General features: G+C 40.9%; 1 protein-coding gene across 8 annotated transcripts in view; it reads left to right on the top strand.

Annotated features, from left to right (window-relative positions):
* GALNT9 (polypeptide N-acetylgalactosaminyltransferase 9) overlaps positions 1-26,075 on the top strand; it is a 301,612-nt gene that overhangs the window by 140,191 nt on the left and 135,346 nt on the right. Inside the window, exon 3 of one of the 8 annotated variants that reach the window (XM_083804020.1) lies at positions 20,249-20,403. The exons of 6 other annotated variants lie outside the window; for them this stretch is intronic. Coding sequence is in view for 1 of the 2 variants with exons in the window: in XM_083804010.1 (XP_083660136.1) it covers positions 20,163-20,403 (241 nt within the window). In the remaining variant the exon portion in view is untranslated. Of the gene's footprint in view, positions 1-20,016; positions 20,404-26,075 lie in introns of those variants that run through there. One more of the 8 variants, XM_083804010.1, reaches the window with a different exon arrangement.

The following is a 26,075-nucleotide window of genomic DNA, read 5'->3' as shown; positions in this document are numbered from 1 at the left end:
AGGAACTGGGAGCCTAAGTACTTTTCTGTGCTATGCCTTGAGTACAAAGTTGGTTTGTTTTTTTAATGTTACATAAAGCTGATTTCCTCATCTATATATTTATGTACTACCATGGGTCTGTGTTTTCTCCCTCTGAGGTTTCTGTTCCCCCTTCCTAAAACCACTGGCTAAGCAAATAGCTCAAAGGCAGGTGGTTGTGCTCAGCAGTTTTGGAGCGCTGACTTAAAAGTCTTACCTATGGAGTTGTTAATTGTGGAGCGTGGTTGTATGAGGCCTGACTGCGCTGGGATTTCTTAAAATCTGGTTTACGATATTATGCTATCTCGTGAGTTATGAGGCTTTAAGATCTCATTAAGGATGAACTCTGCACCTCGCCGCAGCCCATAATGGCTTTTGTGTTGTTTCTCAGTCTGTGAATTGCTATGATGAAACTGCTGGCTCTGGTGTCCGCTGGATGGAGACTGCTCCAAAAAGTGACTGGGGGTTCAAAACTTGCATTTCCTGCCACTGCTGCACTCTGCTCTTCTCAGAGGGCAGTGGAAGCCACTAACTAGGGAATTTATCTGTTTTTCCTCTTTAGATACTGATATTTGAAAAACATCCATACTTTATTAGCATGCAGACTGAGTGCCACAGACCATTTCCATCTCAAGCAATGATTTTCAGACCTGTTTAGAGACAGAGTGAGTCTGGATAACTACCAAATTTAGAGACGTTGGACCTGTTTCCCATTGGGTTTACTTCCATTTGTTCACAAAAAGTGCAGAATCTACCCAGGAAAAATAGCACAGGTTTGAACGACTGCAGAGTGCCATGGTGAAGAGAATATGGCCCCACATTTCTCTATGCAAGACAAGTAGTTCACAAAATAGGAATTTGATGTGGTTCATGTTTTTGCTTTGCTAAGCCCAGGGGCCTTGTCATGTTGGTTTGGGAGATTGATGCTTTCTTTACAGCTCTCTACCTCCAGGAATATTGTGGTTTTGTAAGAAAAAAAATGGTGAGAGAAAGGACTAAACTATGCAGCAGTTACTATTGCAGCTGTTGATCAGGGATGTATTAAGCGTGTTAGATATATTTTTTTTAATAGTAGGTAAAATAATGGTTGTTTTCCTCTAATCAGAAAGGTTTGTCTCTTCACTCAACCTCCAGCCTCTCAATCATGGTCTTTTTTTTCCCTTTTTCCCCCCACCCCTTTAAGTACAATCAACAGCAACAGACCAGGTCTACATCAGCTTGATATTTATAAAGTGGTCCAATCATAGCTTCACTTCTGGGTAGGAACAAATAAATTCATCAAGCAATTGATGCTTTTGCACTGCTGTTATGATAAATGTTGCCATCCATTATACCAGTATGCTCAGCCTGCAAGGAGCAGAACTAACTGAACGCTGCTGCCTGATAGGAATGACAACAAGACAATATGTGTTGCCTCTCTTTATGCTTTGTATTCGTAATCACAGCTCTCCAATTACACTAATTTTGTTTGTTTGGATTAGGCAATAGATTAAGAAATGCTTTTAGTTAACGCTGAAGCATAACACACATTAATATTTTGGCAAACATGGCATAATTCCCTGCGTTGGGCTGGAGTCAGCTGTGTGGTGAGCGTAGGCTTATTTACTTTGAAGTTCCACCAGGTCCATGCCGTTGGAGCGTGCTGGGGAGCAGCTACAAGCCTGGCTTGGACCTCATCCTATTGCAGCACCAAAAGAGACCCAAACGTCACCTACCAAGTGCAGGACAAGGACAGTGCATGTAGCGTTCGAGAACTACCTGCTTCCCCAGTTGGCTTTGGATTCATTTGGAAAAAATGGTACTGGTGCCAATACTGAAAGAGCTTGTTCATTGTTGTGTTCTGAGGAGGTTGCGAGTGGTAGTTCTTAGGAGATTTTCTGCTGTTTCAGCTCCAGACTGGCAATAATAAGGTAGCGACTGGTTTTTATTTGATTTCTACATTGGACTCAGTCCTCTTTTTCCTTTATTCCTGTGTAGTGTTTATTGTAGTCCTTGTGTGATGTGATTACAAAGTGAAAGATTCATTAGAGAGGTGGAAACCAAGCTAGCAGATAGCACGCTGCAAAATGTAAAGCATATCTGACGGTATTTAAGACATCCTTTCTTTGATCTCAAGCTCTGCAGAAGGAGATGTGTTGTGTGAATTGAAGGAAATTAATTAATTCAACAGGGGGAGTTCTGTTTCCTCTTTAGAAATTAATAAAAAGCTGGCATCGTTTCAGGATTTGCCATTGTCCTCTAAAATATCTAGAAACAAGTGCACTGTACAGCTACAAGTAGAAGCACGCAACATCTGCCTTTTTTTGGTGCAGTCTTTATGTACCAATAAATGTTATAGCTCTGATTTATTTCTGATTCTGACTTTCTCAGGTACATCCGATGCATGTTTATTGGAATTTTAAAGTTCAACAAACATGTTATTAAACACTAGATGAATTCTACATCAGCCGTTTATATGGGGTTAAACTGTGCTTTAGGTACCTAGACGCATGCAGCAACTGAAGGCAGCACAGAGCCCTGTTTACAGTGCAGCACCACAAGAGCTTTATTTGCCATGTCCGTTGTCTTCCTTATCCCATTTGGTTGCCGTTCAGACGCAGTGATGGGGCAGCATTCGCTCTTTGTTTCAGTGGGAATGGAGAGAAGCCACGTCCAGCCCTCCTTTAACGGATGTTACTGGCGTGAATTTCAGGGCTGTCTGCAGGTAGCATTTGGGTCAAGAACTGGGCAGCTCTTGGCATTGTATCGAAACCAAACTTTCCTTTGGGTCTGTCTTACTACTTCTGCGAGGAGACTGAACACAGATAAGAATCTGGTCTGTGTAAACAGCTGTTGTTGTTCGTAAGGCCAGAAATCTCTGTGTGCGTGAGGAGACTGCTGGCATTGGGAGCTTCTGTAGCTGGTTCTCTCTGGGATCCGCCCGCTTTTCTGATCCACCCAGAATCAGTGGTGACTTGGAGAAAGCTCTATAGGAAAATGAGCTCAAGTTTTCAAACTGGAAGTGTGATCCCCTGCGTTTCACATATCACACGTTCATCAATTTATTGGGTGGACAACCCGGTTCGTTATTCTGCAGCGTGGGTCATAGGCACTGAAGCATAAACGGGAAAAAAACACAATATGCAACATCCTTATTAAACACAGAGCATGGTCTGCAAGCTGAAAGAAGGAAGACTGGACCCTGTAATCTACTCTGCAGAGAACAATTGTGCAAGGATTTATAAATGACATTTACAAATGATCAGAGGAATGCTGTGCTAATAACATCCAGACAAAAAAAAAACTCACTGGAAGATAAGAAATGGGTTTCAGTCCTCATAGCAGTTCATTGTCTGCAGCAAAAGGATTTTCTTTTTAGCATTTCCTCCAAGTATTCATCTGCTCCCTTATCAAGAACTCAAGCTTTAATCTGGTGGATTTTTGAGTTTCCAAAAGTGCTTTTTTTTTGTGCTTGCAAGTTGAAGGCTGGTTATGGGCATCATTTACTCTGTTATCCTGCCGGCTACTTCTTTATCTGCTATAACACACGTAATGAATGCAATTATGTCAGGATAAAGCAAGTGTCTGATTTACAGCCTCTGCTAAAGAAACAATACAAGAGTCCTGGTGCTGCTCCAGGCTCAACATCTGCCTTCTGGATGGTGTAGGCACACTGCTTTCCTTAGATTGCACTCATGGAAGCAAGCAGGAGAAAGTCTTGACTGATTTTTCAGATTAGAAAAACCCACCTTATACTTCTGTGGGCTTCTATATGAATGGAAAGTGCTGGGATTTTGTAATCAGAGCCAGTATGGAAGAGAATTTTCTGATTCCTGGCAATCCCAGATGTTACAATTACGGGTTTGCAGGCTCACAAACAAAACAAGAACTTCTATGCAAATTCCACATCCTCCTTAGTTTCCTCTCTCTCCAAACACAATCAAGGAAGAAGCTTTGATAAGCACTGAATGCTGAAATTAAATTCAAAATTACTTTGTCTACTCTGTCTAAAAGTCGGATTTATTTTCCCTAGAAGTGTCAAGTACCTTTTCAATGATTTTTTTTTTGATTGAATTACATTCTGCTGTCCGATATTGTGGATTCCTGTATTTTCAGCTGTTTCAGGAGACAAAGAACATATTCACAAGTCCTTGGCACCCTTTGCTACCACACTTCTTATTCTGTGCAATGTTCAGTCTGCTACTTATCTAACTGTTAATTAACCACAAGGTTGTCACGCGTAATAAAAAGAAACGTTAGTCTGATTTTGAAGAGAAACCCTTTTTTTTTTTTTTGAGTGAATTGTTTGTGGAGCCAGTGAGGGACAGCACGCTGGTTCTCCAGCAAGCTGCCTTGCCATGACCTTCTAGAGGGATGTTGCTTCCCAGACTGCTGCACCAAATGACCAAGCCCTTTTTTTCTTCCTAACTTCTTCAGAAATACTTGAAATAGGGTTGAACACTGAAGCTGTTTAACTGGAGACGAAAACCTTGCTACAAATAGAGGCAGAAATGACGGTGGTACAGTGTACCTGCCGCGGAAGGACTCCATAAAGCTTTCTTGAATGAGGCACCAAGGAATATCACAGGGACTCTGCATTTCCAGAGAAGCTATTTTAAGTCATGCTGGAAGAAGCAAGTGGGATTTTTGTACTTCATTTTCCATCTTGCATGACTTGTTGTAAAGAAGCACATCTTAAATACAGATAATTGGGTGAAGAAGGAAGAAAACAGTGTCTCCTTAAATACACGTAATTGCTGTCACATCTAGGTACTTCTGAGACAGGTAACGAGCTTTGTTCTTAAATTGCTATGCAGCTGTGGTTTGCGCTTGCCCTGAGAGTCCTGTTTTACATTTCCCTTCCATAACTTTCAGTAGCAACACAAAATAGGCCGCTAAGCTGAATCTCCAGGCACGGCCGCCGTGTTTGGATGCCTCAGTTTTCAGCTGCTTGTTGCAAGACAGCACATCCTTGGCGCAGATGTGCCACAGCACGCCCTCGGTGAGCTGCAGGAGCTCTGTGCCTTCCGCATGTCATGCCTTGCGGTGTCTCCATTGGGGGGCAGCAGGTCAGGACCCCGAATTAGGAGGTCTCGTTTGAAAACCTCCGTCTTCCCTGAGCCCCTTAGCCCAGCATGCAGAACTGGGGAGGACAATGTTCTGTAGGGCGTTTCCTTCTGCAGCTTTGGCCCTTAGTGAGGGACCGACTTAACTGAGGTTTTGCTACCTTGCCTTGCTTGCTTCCGCCTTTGAACACAAAATCCCTATTTTACAAGGAGGAAACTATGACTTATGCAGTAGAAGAGTGAAGACCAGATCTTTAGCTAAGGTAAACATTTACCTAATATTATCAGTGAATGGGGACTGATGCACCACATCCTCACCTGAGGTTTTGGGTGGATTTTTCTATTCAATGTGTAACACAGCTTTAAGCTGACTGTACGGTGAATTATGGCAGTACCTCTTACATCAGCTAAAGGGATTTATTCTTCACCCCGCACTCTGCTCTGACCATTGTTGGCAGTGCATTTAGACAGCTTCACAGGGAGGAACCAAACAAAGGAAACAACCTTCTAAATGCAGGGAACCAAGGAAGCATACTGCGGCTAGTTGTGAGCTGTTCTGCAACGGGAGTCAGGCAGGTAAAGAAAAAGCTGTTTTGAATTTCAGACTGATTATAAATGACAAGTTATCAGGGAGCATAAAGAAGGAGCTACTGTACATTTCATAACACCGATACCCTTTGTTAGACTACAGACAAAAGTAGGCTTTGACTTGAGACTACAGGAGAATACAAGATGAGAGTCTATAAAGATGGAACATATTGATCTTCCCTTTATCTTTTCAAAGCATTACTCTTTTGTCAAGGTTTCCTATTTTTGTATAACATGATGTCCCTATCTTCTAATATTTTGAGCGTTGCAGTGCACTTTTTTTTTTTTAAGGGAAATGGTCGATTTATATTCTCCATAGTTACATTTTTTTCTAAATATTTCTGAATAATGAAACACCTGAACAAACAAAAAAGTCATTTCCCAAATGAGTTGATAAAAATGGGTCAGTTCCCGGCCTGGCAAGAAAGCACACAGCTTCATGTCCCTCAGTAAAGATGTATTGATTTATACGAACTGAGTGAACTGAGCATCTTTCTCACTAAGTCCCACATCAGAGTTGGGTTATTTTGGAGTGTGCTGGTTCCTATTAAATTTAAAAAGGGAAAACTTTAGTAGGGAAATTGGAGGTATAAAAATAATTGATTTGTTGTTGTTGAACAAGTGGAAACACTGGTGAAGATAAATAACCAGACTCCAAATTAATTGTTTAGGCTTTTCACCTGAAGTGAAAAGAAATTGAAAGTTTTTTTTAGCGTCAGAATTGGGTGAACTCCATATCCAGCTGTCATTCAAAAATATAAAACCAGGAGTGGAAAGACGTGAAAATTTTGAAACAAGGTACTTTAACCAGTGTAAAGTTTATTTAAAAAAGAAGAAAAAAAAAAGAAAAAAATACAAATGCAGTAGGTGCTTTTGGCCCAGGTTGGGGTGTCTAAATTACATTTTTCAATGAATGAAATCAGCTCCTAGGATAGCCAGCCCCTTGCCCCCATGTTTCTTTAGCACAGGCTGCTGTTGAGTCATTGCTCTGTTCTGACAACATATGAGCACACCACTGGTGAACTTCCAGGAAATAAGGGTTGACTAATACTTTCTAATAAAATATAGTGGCATAATACTATAAAACGCAGACAACCATTATTCTAAGTGCAAACCTTAAAAAAAACTTAGTTTGTTTTCAGTGAGGAAATGATTGAATCTGCCCCAAATCAGGTAAGCAATCCACAGCTGCTATTAATCAAAGGAGAATTAAGTTTCCCTTGACTTTCTTGACTTCAAACATAAAACAAGAATAATCTGAAAGATGAAGGGAATTCTGCAATCTAACATTCAAATGCATCACACTCTGTAAATTCACCAAATTGCTTTTCAGGATGCTGTAGATCTCCAGCACACCAAGAACCCTTTTGCAGAGGCAGGTAGCCTAGCTAGAGTACAGCTCTGTTAGCCGGGGGAGATTGAACAGAAATGAACAATAACGACAACAAAATAAATAATAAAAACAAAACAAAACAACATCAACCAAAAAAAAAAAGTACAACGACAAAAAACAAACTGCCAAGCACACAAATGTTAAATGAGTCCTTGGTCTTTACAAGTCTGGCTTCCCCAAATGAAAAGTTATTGGAATTGAAACTATTCAAAGTGTCACAGGTGTGACCATAGGGCACGTTCATCTGAAGACTAAGGAGATTTATTGGAACTGCAAGATGTTAGGTTTGGAGTCCTGAACATACACACACACCACTTCCCCCCACACACACCATTTCTTCCTTTCTGATTGTTAATCTTTTCCTTCAAGTTGGTTCAGAAAGTTTATATTTCTCATCTAATCGTGTAAGATGCTTCATGAAAGTAAGAATAAATTGAGTGCCACAGTCTTTTTTGGCTGAAAAAAAATCGCAGCTTTTAAAGGAACCTAATAACTATATTTCTTCTTTCTTTTCAACAAGGAAGAGTTGGGGCTTTGCATCTTCACAATAGTTCTTATTTCTAAGAGCAATAGGAAATTTAAAGAACCCCAGGGTTGCCTGAAGTCATGCAATGTGGTTTTGTTCTATTTTTGACTTTGGAAAAAGGGAATTTGCCCTCAAATCTAGTAAATCTGAGATCAGTGTTTTGTAATTTTTGCATTGGTTCTTGCAGCCGGTTTTACTGTTGGTTGCCTGGAATTTCAGTGCTGCTTTAGAATGCCAACTGCTACTGTCTTTGTTATTTTGATGGTCCATTCTAGATGGTGGTAGAGTTACTGTAACGGTGCTTCTGTTTATGCCAATTCTATTCCCAACCTGTGCTATCAGAAGAACACAGCAGGACAAAAATTCTTATTTTGTCTTGCCTCCAGCATGATCCTCCTTTCAACTTTTCTTTACAACTGTGTGAAAAGGAAATAGATTCCTTTGGTTGTCTTGCTTGAAAGGCTGTAGCACCTTGACATTTTGGTACGATGATATGGGAAGTTCACGGTGTTCGGAGATCGTCTTTCTCCCACGGGTGTCAGCAGAGGAATGCTTAAGCTGTGTCCTGAGCTGTTGGAAACTGCCGTATCTCCACTTACAACTGCAGGATCAGGCCACGGTGTGAAAACCAATGCAAGAGGCATTTTAAAAAGACATGAACATTGGGATTTATTTGTGAATATCAATATTAATATTAAATTAAGTAAAAATGAAAAAGGGAAGAAATTAGTTTGAAAGAGCAATAGAACTGCAAGAAACAAACAAAACATTAGTTTTTAATTGGGTTGTGCATTTTCTAATTCCCTTTTCTAATCCAGTATAAGCAGCTGGCTTGTGACAATATATTCCCAAAAGAATATGCAATTTTCCTCTCACATACCAAATTGCATCCATCATGGCAGTGTTTAGTGCCTTGTTGGCTATCAGATATAGATTTTAACTCCTGAAAACAAATGGGTCTTTCTTTCCTCTTCTCTGCACCCTAGAAACCCCAAATTCCCATTAAGGTAAGAATTTTTATAGTGCTGAATTGTCTATTACAGGATTTACTGTGATTTAGAAGAGTTGATAAAAAGACATTCAGATACTTCTGTTGCCATTTTAAGACAGTATCAGATTTTCTGCAGTGTACCCCAACTTGGACAGAGAGAGATATCAAAGGACAAAAAGTAGATAAAAGTTACTCTTTCTGGTTGTAACTCTCTGCACGTTAAGGCTGACTTACGCTACAGCAATGGGACTTGAACACTTCCTTTGGTAAGGAGACTTCCCAAGGTGGAACCCTGCCTTTGGGTGTCGTTCAGTAGCACTGCTAGTTGTCAGGCTGGGATTTAATGCCGGTATGGCGTTGTACCTCCGGCTTTGTTTCAATGGTGCACTGCTCTCCATGGGTTAGGATACATTGGTAGAAGCAGATGGCATATTAACAGCATGCTGCCTTTTCTTCTGACCCAAAGGTGATGTTGCAAGAGTTGCAAAGCAGTAAGGACTTATAGGTGGAGCTAAGGCTCTTTACAATCTATTTGTCTATCTATCTGTTGGTTTGTTTTTGTGAGTACTGGAATCAACCAAGACCTCCTCTCTCAAACAAGCTGCCTGTGATAGTGGGTAAATGAGATGACTTCTTCTTGTAAAAATCTCAAAGGAAATACGTAGGGAGACAAAACAAAACACCCAAAGCCTTGTTTCCAAGTCTTTGCAGTAATAAGATAAAACCAAATAAAATGGCACAAGTTAAATGTCATCCAGCAAGTGTTTTTTTTCTCTGCTCTACATGCCTGTCTTCTCTCTGCTCGCAAAGCTGTGAAGCTTTTGCGGACCACATTTGTAGGACCTGACTTTCATCTTCAATAGCCAGGGGCCATGTATGCATCAATGGATGCTGCTCAGTCTGTTGGCCAGAGGACCGGGCACTTCCTAATTGGCAACTGGCGACACAACAGCCCAGTTGTGCCCGCAGGAATGAGAGTCTGTTACTGCTCCAAGTTAAGTACTTTTAGACTGCTGTAATCTCTGGAAGTCCATGGTTCAGTTACTCGCATCAGTCCTGAAAACCCTGATGTGAACACGCTCTGCACAGGTGCTCTTGTCAGCTGCATGTAAAAAATGATCTTTCTTTTTAGTTGTCCTCTGTGCTGCAAGTCCAGCACCTGTGTGAGTGAGGAGCAAGGTGATGGAAGGCGTTGCTCAGAACTATTGTGCATACCACAGGAACTGTGCTTCATTTGAGATGACTTTGGGATTTGTTTGCCTTCATATCATCCTCGTAGTTGCCTGCAGCATGCTTTGGAAAGCTAGATGGGTGTAAAAGAGCATAGGCTCACTGATCCTTCTACAGATTTTCACTGAAATGAAGGTTTTACCTGGGGAAAGTCAGACTCAGTACTGCTTGTTCAATTTTCATATTTAAATTTACACTGATGCTGTGCACAATTAGCGGCAATTACGTGAATTTACATTTTCAAGGCAGAGGGTTTTCTCAGTGCTAAATCTGGTCTTTATATCCAGCTCTTTCAATTGCATTACTATTGCAGTATTACATGGCAGTGTTCACTTACCTAATTTTAGAGTGGGCTATTTTAAGAGTAATCTGATGTATTCATTTATGTCATACAGAGGGAATGTTATAAAGATGCGCTATTCTTATCGCTGCTGCCCATTATTATTTATCTTGTCTATGCATTGTGTGTCAGCATCTCGCTGTCCCAGTTGAGGTCAGGGTGCCGTACTAGATAAACTCTCCATTCGAGCACTGAGAACAAAACTGTTTGGGCAGGTGCCACGGGGGAAAAAGGGGATTCTTAGATACAGGCTGAAGAATTAATCAACAGAATGATAGTAATCAGTAGTTGTGCCTGTGACTAGTTAAAGCTGTTCTGTGAATGTTACTTCTGGCTCCTACTACCAGATTAATTTACAAGTTTGCACTTTAAATCTTTTAATCTCAGTTCCAACCCCCCTTTGTGTTTGAAATGATACCTTTGCAGTTGGTATGCCCATTCTGAGGGTTTCCTAAATATTATTTCCTCGAGCCAAACCTGCAGAACAGTTGCCTGAGCAGGCAATTAACTTCGTTTACCTCCAGTTAGCCATGTAACAATGATAATTATGTTTGTGTTGGGTTCTGGACCTTTAAGAAGATACATTACTTGAGGGCCTGATTTCATAGGGTAGTGAATGTTATCACCCCTGGAAATACTTCATTCTTCCCTTGCCATTTTGTCACTTTTTTTGGCTCTCATGTGGAAGCAATCCATGCCAAACCCTCTGCGGCCTTTCTTTGCTCTAGGAAAGAAGTTCCCAATCCATGTGCTGACCCCAGAAGTTCTTAAGACCTCAGAGGAAAACAGCCTCAGCTATTTTAGCTACAGACACATCCAAAGAATTTGAGGGTTTTACTCTCTTGCTTTAGTCCTTTGTTTTCTGTCCAATCAGCCCTAGGTTCTGTTGGTAGATTCATTAGATCCCTCTCTATCAACCTGCCCGCTTCTACCTTCTTCTTCCCCTAATCCAATTCATGCTATGGTTTCTTCTTTCCCGTGTTCAAGAAGTTGCAGTATTTCCTGTGACGGACAATTACTGTTTCAAGAGAATTCCCCTCACCTTTTGTCAAAAGTTGAATAACCTTTGTCTGTCACCTGAGTTATCCTTTAGTATGTACTCCGGCAGGGTACCCTGCTGATCGTATTGAACAGAGCATGCTAACAAGCAGGAATGCTTGCTCAGTGCAACGGTGTCCCTGTTAAGCAGCAGCTGAACGCCCTATATTTTAGGCTGATGTAGGTCAATGCCAAGCTCCATAAAGGCATGTCCTCCCAGGGGGTGCTGTGCCTGAGGGGTGGAAGGGAATAACCAGCACCAACAAACGCTTTGCTCAGCGCTGGGCAGCCTCCGCACTGCTTGCTGAGCTTTGGTTTATGTAAATCAAAAGCAGCTCAATGGACAGAAAGGGATTTAATGTCGTGAAATTTTTTGAACTGATACATCATACCCTACGTATCCAATTGCATGATAATAATAAATAGCATAAAGGAAACTACAGACTTGATCCTTTCTGTTTCGTGTTTCCTTTATACAGGTGGAATGTGATCTGTTCTTCATGGCTGGTGTTAATGTCTATATTTGGGAATATCAAACCACAGACACAAAATATCTCCCTGCATTTAGTATAAAAAGCAGCAAGTGTTCTGTGTCTACAGTTATGTATCACAATGCAGTGACTAAAGACCCGTGCAGTCTGAAATGCTTGGCCAGAGGTTTTGAGGCTGCAGCTTCACTGTAGAGAAACTATAAGTTCCTACAGTTACCGAAGGGTTTTGGTGAGAAATACAATTCCCTTAAAATAAGTAAATATATAAATAAATTAAGCTCTTCAACCTCACAGCTCAGAGCAAGATTAATTAAGAGGAAAAAGTGCTTGATATATCTGCTCTCCATAGGATTAATGAATAATAGAGAATTTTTTCCCAGCATCTACAGCTAAAAGGGTTCTGAGTATCTGTGCACATCACGCCTACATGTCTCTGTCTACTTCCAGCTCCACTGACCGTGTTGCCCTTTTGATGCCTGTAACAAATCTGTTGGTTTTCCATGTTTTCCCGGGTTTGGACTTCTATTTTTTTTGAACTGTATATGGGCTCTGAATGAGTTGAGATAAAGATTAATAAAAGCAGTGTCTGCCACTTTCTTTATGGCAAGCTGTCCCTAATTTTCAGATGAAGAAACTGAAAACTAGAGAAGTTGTGTGGTCTAGAACAGGAAACAGCTTAATAATTATTTAAGCATTTTCATAGGCCAATAGAGTCTTAAATGTTCTTTTCCTACTGATGGATCATTTCAAATGTGTTTAAAAACAAAACAACAACAAAAAACCTCGTCAATGTGTTAAATGAGACTTTGTCCTTTACTGGAATATTTGGAAATTTAATTCAAGTATATGAGTTTGGTTTTTATCATCGTACATCCATCTGTTAAGGCTTCTCACTAGCATATTTTTCAGGATGGAATGTTACCATAAATCAGCTTTTATCTTTTTTTTTTTTTTAGGGTGATATTTTTTAAAAATAAATTGAAGACTTTAATGCTAGAAGTGGTTTGGTTTCTATTTAAATATTCTGAAAGTCTCTTATAAAGGCAGATACAAACTGCACTAAATGTTCCTTATTACTCACACATGCACTGTCCCTGTGAAAAACATCATACATCAGAGGCAGCAGTGATTCTTCAGATATGCCCGTGACAAGCCACTGTATAGCTAGTCTTTCCTAAAAATGTCAATGTCAACTTTATTTGCCAAAACATGTTTTCTTCTTTCAAGCTGCCAGTTGTTGTTTCAAAACAAATGGAATCTAAAAATCTCATTATTTTTATTGTTTAAAGCCAGCACTGGGTGCAGCTCTGGGGGTCAGGAGGTAACAATACTAATTTACCCTTGTGCTTCTGCACTTAGAATATTTAATCTCTTATGACTTTGACATGATGACTGGCTGTGTTTCTTAATTTTGTTGTGAAGATTTTGCTGGAGGGCCATGCACGTCTTAATAATGTGCATGAAGTCACAGACAAATAAGTAAATGAATATTGTATGAGGCTCTTTTCCTACAAGTGGATCAGCCTGGCAAATACTTGCAGAAGTCCACAAGCCTGTATACTTCATTGCAGAACTAGAACTGTGATGATGATGGCCAAAGATGAACTTAAAAAATCTTTCTAACTCTTCTAAGCCAGTGATAATGCTCAGCTTTCTCATGAGCTCTCAGCTGGATCAGACAGGGAGCAATGTCGTTCCAGCTGTGTGTGCTCCTGTCTGGGGTCTGCTGGCTATTTTAGTGCCAATGGAGAACATCCAACAGTGCAACAGGAGAGCTGTTACCTGAGAAAGCCTTTCTTTTTGACGGTACTTTTAGTAAATAGACTCCTACCTAAAAGGACGGCTATATTAAAAACACGCCTTTATATATAACTTGATCTGGGCAGTATTTTCGCCTAAGATAATATTTGATGGAATACTGATAGCAGAGCTGACTGCAAATTCTGTTACCATAAGGCTGACTGAGTAACAGTAAGGATGGAAATGAGACAAATGGATTCCAAGGGGGAACCACAGATGAAAGTCCATATCTGTCAACTGACACATAGACCCAAAGATCGATCTGTTTCTGGGATTAGGAGCCCCGTTGATGCATCATTGTTATAAAACAATACTAGCAAACAGCAGTGTCTGCTTCAAAGGCTGTACAGAGTATGAGGCTAGAGATGGTGACTGCGGCAGAAGAGGGAACAAAGGGAACCATTGGAGAATATTGGCCACCACGAAAAGCAGAAGTCTCAGTATGCAAACAATGCACTCTTTAGGAAGGTTTTTGTAAGTTTTCTGGCAAAAGGAGTAAGTAAAGATGGATTTCAAGGAGTATAATGAGGTAATTACTGTATCTGTAATAACTGGATATTTAATTACATTTGTACATCTATTACACATTTATATTCTTTACTAGAGCTCTCATAAATTTAGAAGCTGTCCTTGAGAACTTCTCAGACTCATTTCTAGCATGTGAGTCGCTCACTGTCTTTGTTTTATCATACGTTTGAAATTCCTTACAGGAAGTGACGATGGTTACCAAAACCATCGCTCTGCAACCTGCCATCCCTGGGCAGCAGCTGCTAGGCAGCTCCCCATCGCCTTCCCTTTCTGAGGCACAGACACACTGGGCCATTCTGCCATTTGGGGGCGAAAGGGTCCTGAGGCAATTTTTTCTGTTGCATGGAGTAAATCTAAGACCATGCAAATAATCCTCGATTATGGTGAACGGTGATAATCCGCCCTTAGTAAACAAGCACCTATTCTGAAATTACGGTAAGGGATAATAGAAAGTGGATATAAGACTTTGCAGTTGGACTTCACAAAAGTAGGAGCTGAACTCATTCTTATTAAAATCAGTGAGAACTGTAATGTTTACAAGTCAGAGCTTTGTGAAATGTAAGCATGTGGGTTGAATATTTTAGTCTGGACAGTTATTTCTATTCTGTTTTTACAATGGCAGGTTTATTGTTTTTTTTTTTTTTAGTGCATGTTTAGATAATTGTTGGGTTTTATCTGCCTGTTATTCACTACAGCGTGGTCATCAGCACAATATCACAAACATGAAAGCAGCAGATCTGCCTGCAATTGTGCTGGGCGTAAATGCTCTCTGCAGAGTCAACCTGCAGTTTTAGTACTACATGAGGAATATATGGGTATTGCATTTTCTTATCACAGCGACAGGCACTAGATCACAGCGTAGTCTGCACGTTTGAAGAACTGCCTCATGTACAAGTGGGAATTGCTGCAGTTTTAGAAGGAAGCATCCGAAAATTCCATTTCAGGAACTTCTGTGTAACCGTAATTCGTTAAGTGAAATAGCGATGAGGCTAATACTGCCAAAATATACATATACATACATAATTTCTGAAATAAATGCCCAAATTTTAAGGCATCTCATTGGATTTCAAGCCATCTTCAAGATGAATTAATATCCAGCACCTCCAGGCTAATCCTGTGCATACTTAGTCCCTGCATTGTGCATAATGCTTTGAGTGGGTCTGCTGGCTATGAATGAAAGTCTTTGCACGCTGTAATTGGGACCCCAGTAATAAAAGCTTATGGCATCAGGTCTGTAATTAGTGTAGTAGAAAGGTCATTTTTACTAAAGTAAACACATTCATCTTGCTTGAAACCATAGCACCAGCACATTGTGTTGTCATTCTGTTCTAAGTAAAGTAGACATTGATTATATTCAGGGCTGTTCAGTCATCATACACCTTTACTTTCTGAGCCAGCACTAAATGTTCCCAGTGTAGTATCACCACACAGAAATCCCTTATGGCTTTTAGGCTTCCAGTCTTTTCAATGCAGTGAGATGGATCCCAGGCTGGGGATTCCTTTCTTTGCCTTAACCTGGACGCAGCACTTTTATGCTAGCAATAATAAGCATTTGGTCAAACGTGAACATGCTCCAAAGCCTCTGCATCAATATGGGCAGAGTGGTAGCTTGCAGTCTTATGGACCTGGCAGTGTCTTGTAGCAAGAGGAATTGTTTGGCTTTTGGCCTTCTCATGCCACTACAGCAGCTTGTTATCTTTTCCAATGCTGCAACAGAAAAGGTAATAGTCCAGTTGCAAACATGTCAAATGTAAGACAGTTGAGGCTGCCTTATTTATTTCTCTCTAAACTCGCTAGCTAATTGTTCACAAAAAGATCATGAAATCCTTGTTCAAATCTTATTTCAGAATCTGTTGTAAATATGATAAGGAGGCTGCATAAATACTAGATTGCAATTATTCAATGTGTTGCAATGCCCCTTCACATCAGGATGAGGGTTTCAGTTCTGTATGTCTGAGTAATTTAACAGATCTTAAGACTGTTGATATATTCAATGCTGTTTTCTTCTAGATAAATACTACTAAAAACATAAAACACATAAAATATTAGTCTATATTAAAACTCTAGATGGGTGGCTAGTAAATTCAGTTGGGATTTCATTAGGAAAATGGTAGGTGATGCATGAATAACTGCAGCTGGAATCTGCAGTTGCAGATCATCACTGGCATAATATTTTGCCTGTTTTTTTTGTTTGTTTTTGTTTAATTTTAGAGCTAGCATTCAAGTATTTTAAGCTTCAAAGTATCCCTTCTACATATTATTCATTCTTGCAAAAGTTTCATGTCATGCAGTAGAATGATCAGAAAGAAACTTCTCTTTAGATATGTTAAATTAGTCTTGCTGTGTCCTTTTGGAGAAGTGATTGGGAATGATTTAATGATTATAAACTTAAAAAATATATATTGTTTTCAACATAAACTTTTTAAATTTCAAAAACTTCTAAGCAACTATTCAATCACTTTCTCTTCTTCTTGTTTTCCCCCAGGAGTAAAATTTTACTTATTTCATCAGCAAGCTGTTTCCTTTATCACCTTCCGGAGATTCTAAAACTGAATTTCAATGGAAAACACCTCATAAAAAACTTGAAATTCTATAACTTGATTATCTGAGTATGTACCCACCATACCTGGAACTGTACAACAGAAGAGGCATAGTAATTCCAGGGTTCTGCTATCTGTATGGTACTTTGTGAGAGAATCTGACATGGTGGTTTTTTACTACTTTTTCTGCCCACTTTTAGGGGAAAAATTGATCTTGGAAAGTGTCTAGATGATGATTATCTTGGTCATATCCAGTTGCTGCACAAACTACAGTTTTTACTAGCTGGTAAAATAAATATAATAATCTAGTTCTCCTGTACTGGTTGAGGTTTAGGTCTTCCCTAGCTCTAAATGAACTAGGGGTCACACTGACCTGGAGTCTGTTGCCATGACTGGTTCTCTGATGGGCTCTATAGACAAGACTATGGTGGCAAGCTGGATGCTTTACTAAAGATTCTTTTCAAAATCTTTTAGTTCATTGCTGTTTGAAGTGAAATTTACTGTCTCTGACCACAGTAGCTAAGCACAGCGGGACTGTAAATGCAGAAGCAACTGAAGTTTTCCTTTGTATCAACATCTTCACGCCAAGTTGACATGTTCTGCAGTAACCAAGAATCAACAGATGCACTTATTATTTTTTAAAATATGCTGTTGTTATCATTTATTATTAGTCTTAGCTACTTGACAGTTCAATAGCAGCTCAAGAGTGTCCCAAGGCAATAAGCCATCTTTACTTCATTACGGGAGGTGCATCTGACAGACAGCTATTTTAGAATGTTGACTGGGTTCGTGGTTTTTTTTTCATTTGGTTGGTTAGTTTTTAGAGTTTTTCCCTCTGGCTACTTAACATCATCTTCATCTTCAGCCATCTGTTCCTCATCCAGGTGCTTATTTTGACTGAGGACAGTGATAGCAGAGAGACAGCAGTGACTGTGATCAGCTACAGACTGTCATTGGAGTACACAATATCTTGATGTTTCTTTCTAGCAGCTTCCTATTCATCTTGGTTGATATGAGTGAAAACATGAGCCCTATGGAGACGAATAGGAGTAAAAATCAATGAGAGAGAGTAATAGCCTACTGGAGAGAGAGCTGGATTTGCAATTTGGAATGGGATCCCGGCTTTGCCTCTGGCTTGTTCCATTGATTTGGGGCAAAGTTACCACTGCCTTTCCGTGTTCCCCATTTGTAAGATGGGTCAGCACTCAGAGCTGATTGGTATGTTTTCAACAAGAGCATTTTCATTGAAATCCAAATGTTGCATATATTGATTTTGATCTAGTTTTCTTCTGGCAATACAGACCTTTCTGAGTGAGGAGAAATTGGAACCTGATCCTTTTGGGCAGGAAACAGTGGTTTCAGTTGAATGCTTTTTCTGTGAAAATATTTCAAAGCTTTTTGGGTTTGTTCCAATGCAAAAATAAAATATGTTTTCTGACCTTGACAGTTTTCCAAAAACACTTCTACCATCCTTCAGTCATCTCTAATAGTATGTCATTTGTAAATTTTTCTGAGATCTTTGAGTGAACAGTGATCTATAAGAACTATTATTTGAATGATGTGAGGTAAGGTTGCAGTCATATAAGTATATTCTGATGTTCTTCTCCACATGCTGTACAGTCAGTTTAAGCTGACCATTTAAGAACATGTGCTTAGTAAAAGGGAGTAACTGTCATACCTAAAAACTTGTAGTGATGTGAAAGAAAACATCAAAACTGGTAAAGTCTTGGCGGTAGCAGATGGTGGTTTTCAGCTCTTGGGATAAACTACGTGCTGGTGTGTCTGAATCCGGACTGGGCAGCTTGTGAACTTGGAGTTTGTAATGGAAACACTAATGTAACAGATTCTTAACCATATCAAGACCAGCAGGTGTTGCTATAATATATTAAATGCAGTGGAGACATCTAATAAGCTGCACTTGAGCATTAGTTCAATATGTTTTCTTAAATCAAAATGGTATTTTACTAGGAAAATATAATGCTATGACAGACTTCCCATAAGAATACTAATAAAATAATCAAAACACTGGAAAATTGCAGGTTCAGGGCTGCTTCTGCTGAGCTGACTGAGAGTTTTAGTACTGCTTTAGTGAGAGAGCAGCTGACCCTGCCTTTAGGTATTGAGACTTCAGTGTGTTTAAGAGTAAAGTACTGCCGAAAGTAACCAATCCTATAGAGTTTTCTACAGACACATACTTCTTAGTGAGAAATGATGCTGCAGAAAGGTGGGGCATCTTTTGCCCCAGATTAGATTATGATGAAGTTCTAGTCTAAGTTTGTTCTGCTGCTGTTCATCTTTCCAAAGTGCAGGGTTCAAGAGTAACCCTAAAAGACTAGGGGGAGAATTTCTCCAAGGCAGAAACACAATAGGTCTCGCATATCTCCTCAGACTGCACCCTCAGCGCCTTCCGGAGGCTTTACAACTGGATGGTCAGAAGTAGGGCACTGGTGGAGAGTCTACAGTGCAGGAAATCCTGAGCATGCCTTTCCAGGATAGAGTAAATTCAGTGAGGCCTCTAAGTTTTGCTGGGTTTTGAGCTTGGCAGCTCCTGAAATCAAGAAGGGGAGATGAAAGGGAGGAAAAAACCAAAACAACCCCCAAAACCCCACCACCACCAAAACCAAACAGAACTAGGATTACATTATGGTGTGCAACCTTCTAAGAGGGATGTTATACAGGGAGGAACGCTCTGTGGGAATGAATGTAGAAGCTGCCAGCTTGAAAGGGCTCAGCTGCCTTGTGTCCACGAGTGGCTAGCGTATTGATCTCGGTAGCTCTTCGGCAGCTGCTGGCTGTGTAACGGGAAGGGCCTGGGCTGCTTGTCTCCACTTGGAGATGCTTGGCAAGAACTTCTCCTGCATGTGGAAGAGGTCCTAGCCATCTCACTCCCAGGCAGGAGCACCAGCCAACGCTGCTGCTCGCGGTGCGTGAGCAGCTCTCCCAGTAGCTGGGAGCACGTGAACTTGTCTCGGTTCACCTCCAGCGGTGAGGTGTGGGCATCGTGTCCCCACAGGGTTTGCAGAAGAGCCAAGGAGGGTCTCTTCACCCCATCCTTTTCCAGGAGCTGCCTGCAGCAGGGCTTGGCCGCGCTCTGGGTGGGCGAAGACGAGAAAATGGCCACGGGTGGCCTCCGTGGGCGAAAAGCCCGCAGCGGGCCCTGCTCCCTCGCTGGGGGGGAAGGAAGTCGGGGGGAGGGCGAGCCGGGGGGGGTTGCAGCCCCGGCACGGCGGCTCCGCCGTGTGCATGTAGATGAGCTGCCCGGAGCACGTCACTGCGCACCGGCGCTCTGCGTTTGGGGCGGCGGAGAGCGAGGGCGGGCGAGCGGGAGCCGCTGCCACCGCCTCCGGAGGAGGAGGAGGAGGAAGAAGAGGCGGCGGCTCGGCAGGCAGCAGCCGCTCGGCTCCGCGGCCCCCCGATGCCGCCCAGCCCGCAGCGGCGCGGCCCCCGCGGGGCGAAGGCGGCGGGCGCCGGCGGGCGGGGAGCGGCGCCGTGGTGCTGAAGGACAGCTCCGCACCGCCCCGCACCGCACCGCCCCGCACCGCCCCGCACCGCCCCGCACCGCTCCGCGCCCCGGCCGCGCCCGGGCGCCGGGTGGCCGCGCCTTGATGTGCCCCCCGCCGCCCCCGCGGCTCCCATGGCGGTGGCACGGAAAATCAAAACTTTGTTGACGGTGAACATCTTGGTCTTCGTGGGCATCATCCTCTTCTCCGTCTACTGCAGGATCCAGGATCGCTCCCAGGAGCTGGTGCAGATCGTCCGGAGCGCGGAGCGCCGGGCCAGGAGTCGCGGGGCCAAGGCGGGCAGCCTGGCGGACAGGGAGGCCATCCTGCAGCGCCTGGACCACCTGGAGGAGGTGGTCTACAACCAGCTCAATGGTACGCGGGGTCCCGCCGTGTCCCTGGGGAACGCGCCCCGAGCACCCGCCGGCAGGGGAGGGAAGCCCGGTGTCCGTGGCTGAAGGCAAAGGGAAAAGGGGTAACAGCGGGGTTGTGATGGAGGGATGCGTGGAGGCTCCCCCAAACTCTGTGTCCAAAGTCAGCACTTTTTAGACAGATACAAAGTTAAGGAGGCTACAGAGTTCGTGGGTTTAAAGGCTGGTGGGAGTCCCCACAAACTGTGTAGCAGGTTTTATGTTTTACCCAAATATATTAACTCTGCATGGGTAGGTGTTTGTATCGCAAGTACGCTGTTAGTTTATAGCTGGAAGTTACATACTTTGTCTCTGAATTACTTTAAAAATGCTCTACTAAGTTCTTACGCTGTGTACTTTCAATGGTCTATTTAAGTATAGCACCCATATGTTTCTTTAATGACTTTGCCATTTAAATTTGATATTATCTTTGGCGAGGAGGGGAAGCATCCACCACTTATTTTTATTACATGCAGTTTTAATTCACTAGCCTTGAAAAATCTTGGTGGGTAAGCAAAGAGCCCTTCCACGGTAGTTAGAACAGGCTAAGCCATGCAAGTTGCTGTTGGACAAATAACATTTCATATAGAAACTAATTCTTCAAAACAAGTCTATTTTTATTTCCATAGATTCATAAAGTTCTAAATGCAGAACATCAAAGAAATAAGTATGTGATTAAATACATCAGTGCTTTGGACAAGAAGAAGCCGAAGGAGTAAACTTTTACAAGAGATTTTAATATAAATGTAACATTTAGTGTCTAGTACCAAATAAAACTTGTGGTGTAAATATATTTAAGTATACCAAATGTGCTTCTAGGCTGCTTGTGAAAATCTTACTCGTAACATTGATTTAACAAAGGCTACTGCAGTCTTGGAATGCAGACAAATAGGAGGGTTAGTATAAAGTATATTTCCTATTACTACTTTCTGAATGACCGTGTAAATCCAAGTAGGTTAGACTGTTATGGTAATATGCAGTCTGAGACAGCAAGTGTTACAGAGCGGGCATCCCCTTACGCGCTTCCATATGCACACGCGTGTGTATATAAAGAGAGGAAGGACAGGAATGTGGAGTGTGCATGTTTGTCACAAAAATAAGTATCCATAAATTGGAGGGAAAGTGTCACCAGCTGTGTTTCCTAATGATAATTTGGAGAAGTTCTGAAGAATGTAGGATTTAAGAGGGAAATCCTCCTCCCAAATTCAACGTAGCAATAGAGTTCCCAGACTAAATTAGCTCAGTCCCCAGGCTATATCTATCATAGCTCAACTGAATGATTGCATTTTTTTTTCTTTCCCCGAATTGGTTTGTTCCTGGTGGTGTTCGTAAGTGAGACTTTGGGTAGGATTTTACTAGCTCTGGGTTCATCTCAGCTTAGCATCCCCTGGAGAATCAGCAGGAGTCCTTAATGTCCTAGGCAGGCACCATTGCACGTAATGACTGTGGCTTCCCAGTAAACAGGAAGTTCTCCTGAAAGTATGTCTCTGTTTCGGTGGCTTTTTTCATCTTTAATCTGGTTTGTTGGGTACGGAAATTCACAGTGCAGTTACTTTAATTAAAATGTTATGTTGCTCTGTTGCTCCTTCAGGTCATAATAAACACTGAAGGCAGTTTCTTTCTCTTGAAAGCTCTTATAAGGGGAAAGTACAGAAAGTTTTTTGAGCTGAGCTGTTCAAATTTCCTATCCATTTCACTTCAACCTCTCTCTGACACGTTTGTTTGTTTTTATTATACTGCAGTACATTAATGCAGATAAATTATTTGGTCATCACTGTGAAAATATAGTTTTGCCAGTTTCTTCTTTTAATTTTTTTTTTTAATTTTTTTTTTTCTTGTGGCAACAGCCCACCCCCAAATTCCAAAAAAATTAGTAGCTAATCCACTTAAGTCATCAGAGTTGCATCACTGTAAGGGAAATCAGGATCAAGCATCTGTGTTTGGGTTTACCTCACTGGTGTTCCTTTTTTAATATCATGACTCATTGCTTAATGGGCATGATGCTGCTCTGGCAGCATTGGGATTCAAGGGAGCCTGTCTGTGACAGTGCTTTACCGTGTCTTACAGAACTGGTATTGCACAAGCAGTCTGCTCCAGAGCTGTGTAGTTCCGTCCTAGTGTCGCGCAAGGTTCCTCAGATAATATCCTGTAGAGTTCTTCATCACAAGGTTAGAGAGCCATTTGATGCCTTCTTGTATGTTACTTCTTAATGAGGCGGGTCAAAGTCACTTTTACAGGGAGAAAGAGATATGGGTAGACAGATTTTGTTCATAAGAAATATGAATTCCTTGCATATGCCGAACTCATACAAGCACCAGCAGTTTGAGCCCAGCCCAATGTTATTGTTACAATAGCTCTGTCCCGTTTACAGTTCCAGTTTTCTGCTCTCAGTTCTTCTTAGTTTGAGCTCTTCGGATTTAGATCCAACTATTAAGTACCCAGTATTTTTGGTAATAAAGTCTTAGTGTTCTTTTATTTAATTTTTCTCTTCTATTTGAATAATTCCTGAACTGGTAAGACCTTACCTGGACTTTTTCCAGGGACTCTGTTGAAGATCCAGAAAAACACTTCTGTGAAAGACCAGCCCTGCAGCTGCAGAAATACCGAATTTCGTTTTTATCACTCTTGTTTTCTTGGAATCAAAGAAACATTATTTGAAAGCACATTTTCTGCAAGGAAAAACAAACACATGCAGTAACATTGGAAGTGTATCAGGAGGCAACCTAAAACTGATCACTAGAGAACTCATTAACTTTTCAGCCTGAATAAACTGAATAAAAATGGCGCATACAATGCTGGTGGAGGTGTGTGTAGAACACAGAGGACCATATGTGAAAGGCAGTAGAAAACTGGTCCTTGCAATTATCTTTGGCAAAACAAGAATTTTTAGAATGGAGTGAATGAGAATTGCCGTGAATCCCTGCAGAGTCACGCAGACATACACCCAAACAATAGTTTTCACTTGGCTTGTGCTTTGGTTTTCTATCAAGTTAGAAAAATCATATTTTGAAAGCTTTCTTTATGCTCAGCTGCTGCTGTTTTGGCAGAAGTAAATGTCTGGAGCATGCAAAGGGAAAGGAAAGCAGTTAAATGCATCTGGAATTTCCTTGGTGAAACTTTACATAATCTGTTAGTGTTTGGCTTCGGGTATCACATTTATTTTGAAAAACTGAGTTATTCTAGCTATAGTTCTTCAATCTATATCTCTTTTCATTTTTGCTATGTTATTTCTACTAATGAGTATCTCTTATTGTCAGTCAACAGAGAGCTAAAGCCAGATGGACTTAGTAATGATTCTTGGAATGGCATGACACCTTGGTATTTTGTTCCTTTGACTTTGTTTTTTCCATGGGGAAAAAAATCAAAAAGGTTTAATTGGCTGTTGTTTATTTTTCCTCTGATTAGTTATGCATCTGAGTCTGTTGCTAATGATTTACCATAGAGGATAAAGAATTTTTGATGCCTCGACTACATCATAACCTTTCATGCCAAAAGCAATTGAAGGGTCAGACTACAATTTCACTGTAATTGCCTTTTTCCCTTTTCACTGTCTCTTTCCAGTAATACACAACAATCAATACCGCATGTAATTAGATTTCATTCAATCTGCAAAGATTAAGAGAGTTTTCATCTTCTCATTACGTATGCTCACATCATGTCTTCCTACCCTCGTCTTCTACATTAGACCTCTTTAACCTGTTCTGTTGCAGATGTGGAGGGGTAAGTTTGGAGAATTCCCTCAAATATGACAGATTATCATTCTCTACACATCATAATTTGATTTTGCTCTCTTTGGAAAGATTAAATACAACAGCAATTTCCAGTTTGATAAAGGGGTTTTATACTGCATATGCATTTCATTGAGGGGGCTGAGAAAAAAAAAAGTGGACAATTCACATAATTGCAGCATACAGGCTTAAAATGATGGAAATAGCAGGTCCTAGGTGCAGAGGACTGATTCATGCAGACTATGACTCCTGATTTTTAGAGTGTACTGAAAGCAAAGTGATTGCATTTAAAATTCAGCCTGGCAATCTGCATACTTAAAAGGTACAGTAGTATTTTTAAAAAGACAGTTTATTCTTCATAGGCTGGAGTCTGGTTGAAAATGTTTCCAAATTTCCATATTGAAAGTAAGGGTTGGGAAGAGGCTGCAAATGAATTATGTGAATGTCCACATCAGATTTGTCAAAAAGAAGCTTTTACAGCTGGCAACTTTCAGCTAAAGAGCAATTCCTTTGCAGAAAAGAGGCAAAGCTGTGTGTGCATGGGGGAAGATTAAGTGCGACTGCCAGCCTTGCATTAATGAAAGGGCACCTTTTCTTACCCACACACAGGTTCTCATGTTATAAGTATTTAATTTGATTATGATCCAATGCTAATGTGCATCTGACAAAATTAGCACATAGTTATTCCTACAAAGCAGCAACTTATTTATGGGGATTCTCAGCCATGTACTCTCCTTGCACTGGTGAGAGACTTCTTCATATGGTTTCCTTTTCCTTTTCCTTTTCCTTTTCCTTTTCCTTTTCCTTTTCTATGCAACATTGGGCCCAGCAAAGACAGGAATAAAGAATATCTATCACAGCTCTTTTTATTATTATTTTAAGTTAGGCTGTAGTTTATCTGTTTACCACACAGCACAGAACAAGTGTTCTCGCTTGTTCTGGGTCAATTACTCAGGGCGAGGTAACCGAGCATTGCTACAGGCCTGACCTTCTATATTGAAAAGTGATGGTCAAGCCCAAAACACTAATTTCAATTTCACATTGGCTTTAGCTGTGTTAGTCTTGATTTATGTAGCTGAGGGAACTCATAATCAGTGATTTCAGGAAGGCCAAGAATTTCTTGCCCAAAATAAGGTAAGAAAATATCATGGTTTGCAGTTTGGGTAGCCCCTATGAAAATAAAATGTAACGTTAAAAACAGTATTAGTCTGTTTAGGCACATAAAGGAAGAAAATGTCTAAAGGTTTGGTAGAAAGAAGATGTAAATTTCTTTTGTTAAATGGGCAAAATTGCATTCAACTCTTCAAAATATAAACAAATATAAAAAATGTATCTCCAGTCCAGCAGCACATGAGTGATTGTAAGTCTCTCCCTGTACTCTGTTTTGTGTACTGGCAACTATTTCTTATGTAACGTTTCTGCTTTTTGCTATTTTATTTGGGAAGAAAGCTTATTTTGCCAGAAAAATCATGTGGTAATTTTATCATTGATTCATTTATTTGTGTAGAACTTGAATCATTTCTGCTATATAGGATAAAAGCAATGTTTACAGGGGTGGAAGGAAAATCTTTGGCTGATGCGGTGGTTGTGTTGCCTTATGGAAGATATTCCAGTTCAGTTTATTTCAATTTCTGGAGCTGGAAAAGCAAATATGGGGCTGTCACCCAGTGCAGTGCTGCAGTGTGCTTGTGGCACACGCTTAACCAACAGACAAGTTTAGAGAATTAGAAAAACTGGCTTTAACTTTTATAATGGGAGGTGGAGTTGTTTTTGTTTGTTATTTGTTTTCTTAAAATAAGTAAAGGCTGGTAGCAGCTAAACCAAGAGCATCATTTAAAAATGCGGTTCCAGGCACTGAGCGTATGGCTGTTCTCCAAGGAAATAATAAGATTTATGAAAGGAAGGAAAA

This window comes from Anser anser (genome assembly GCF_964211835.1).
Source record: "Anser anser genome assembly, chromosome: 18".
NCBI classification, from domain to species: Eukaryota; Metazoa; Chordata; class Aves; order Anseriformes; family Anatidae; genus Anser; species Anser anser.
The sequence above is the reverse complement of the archived record's forward strand: the minus strand, read 5'-3'. Positions and strand labels throughout refer to the sequence as shown.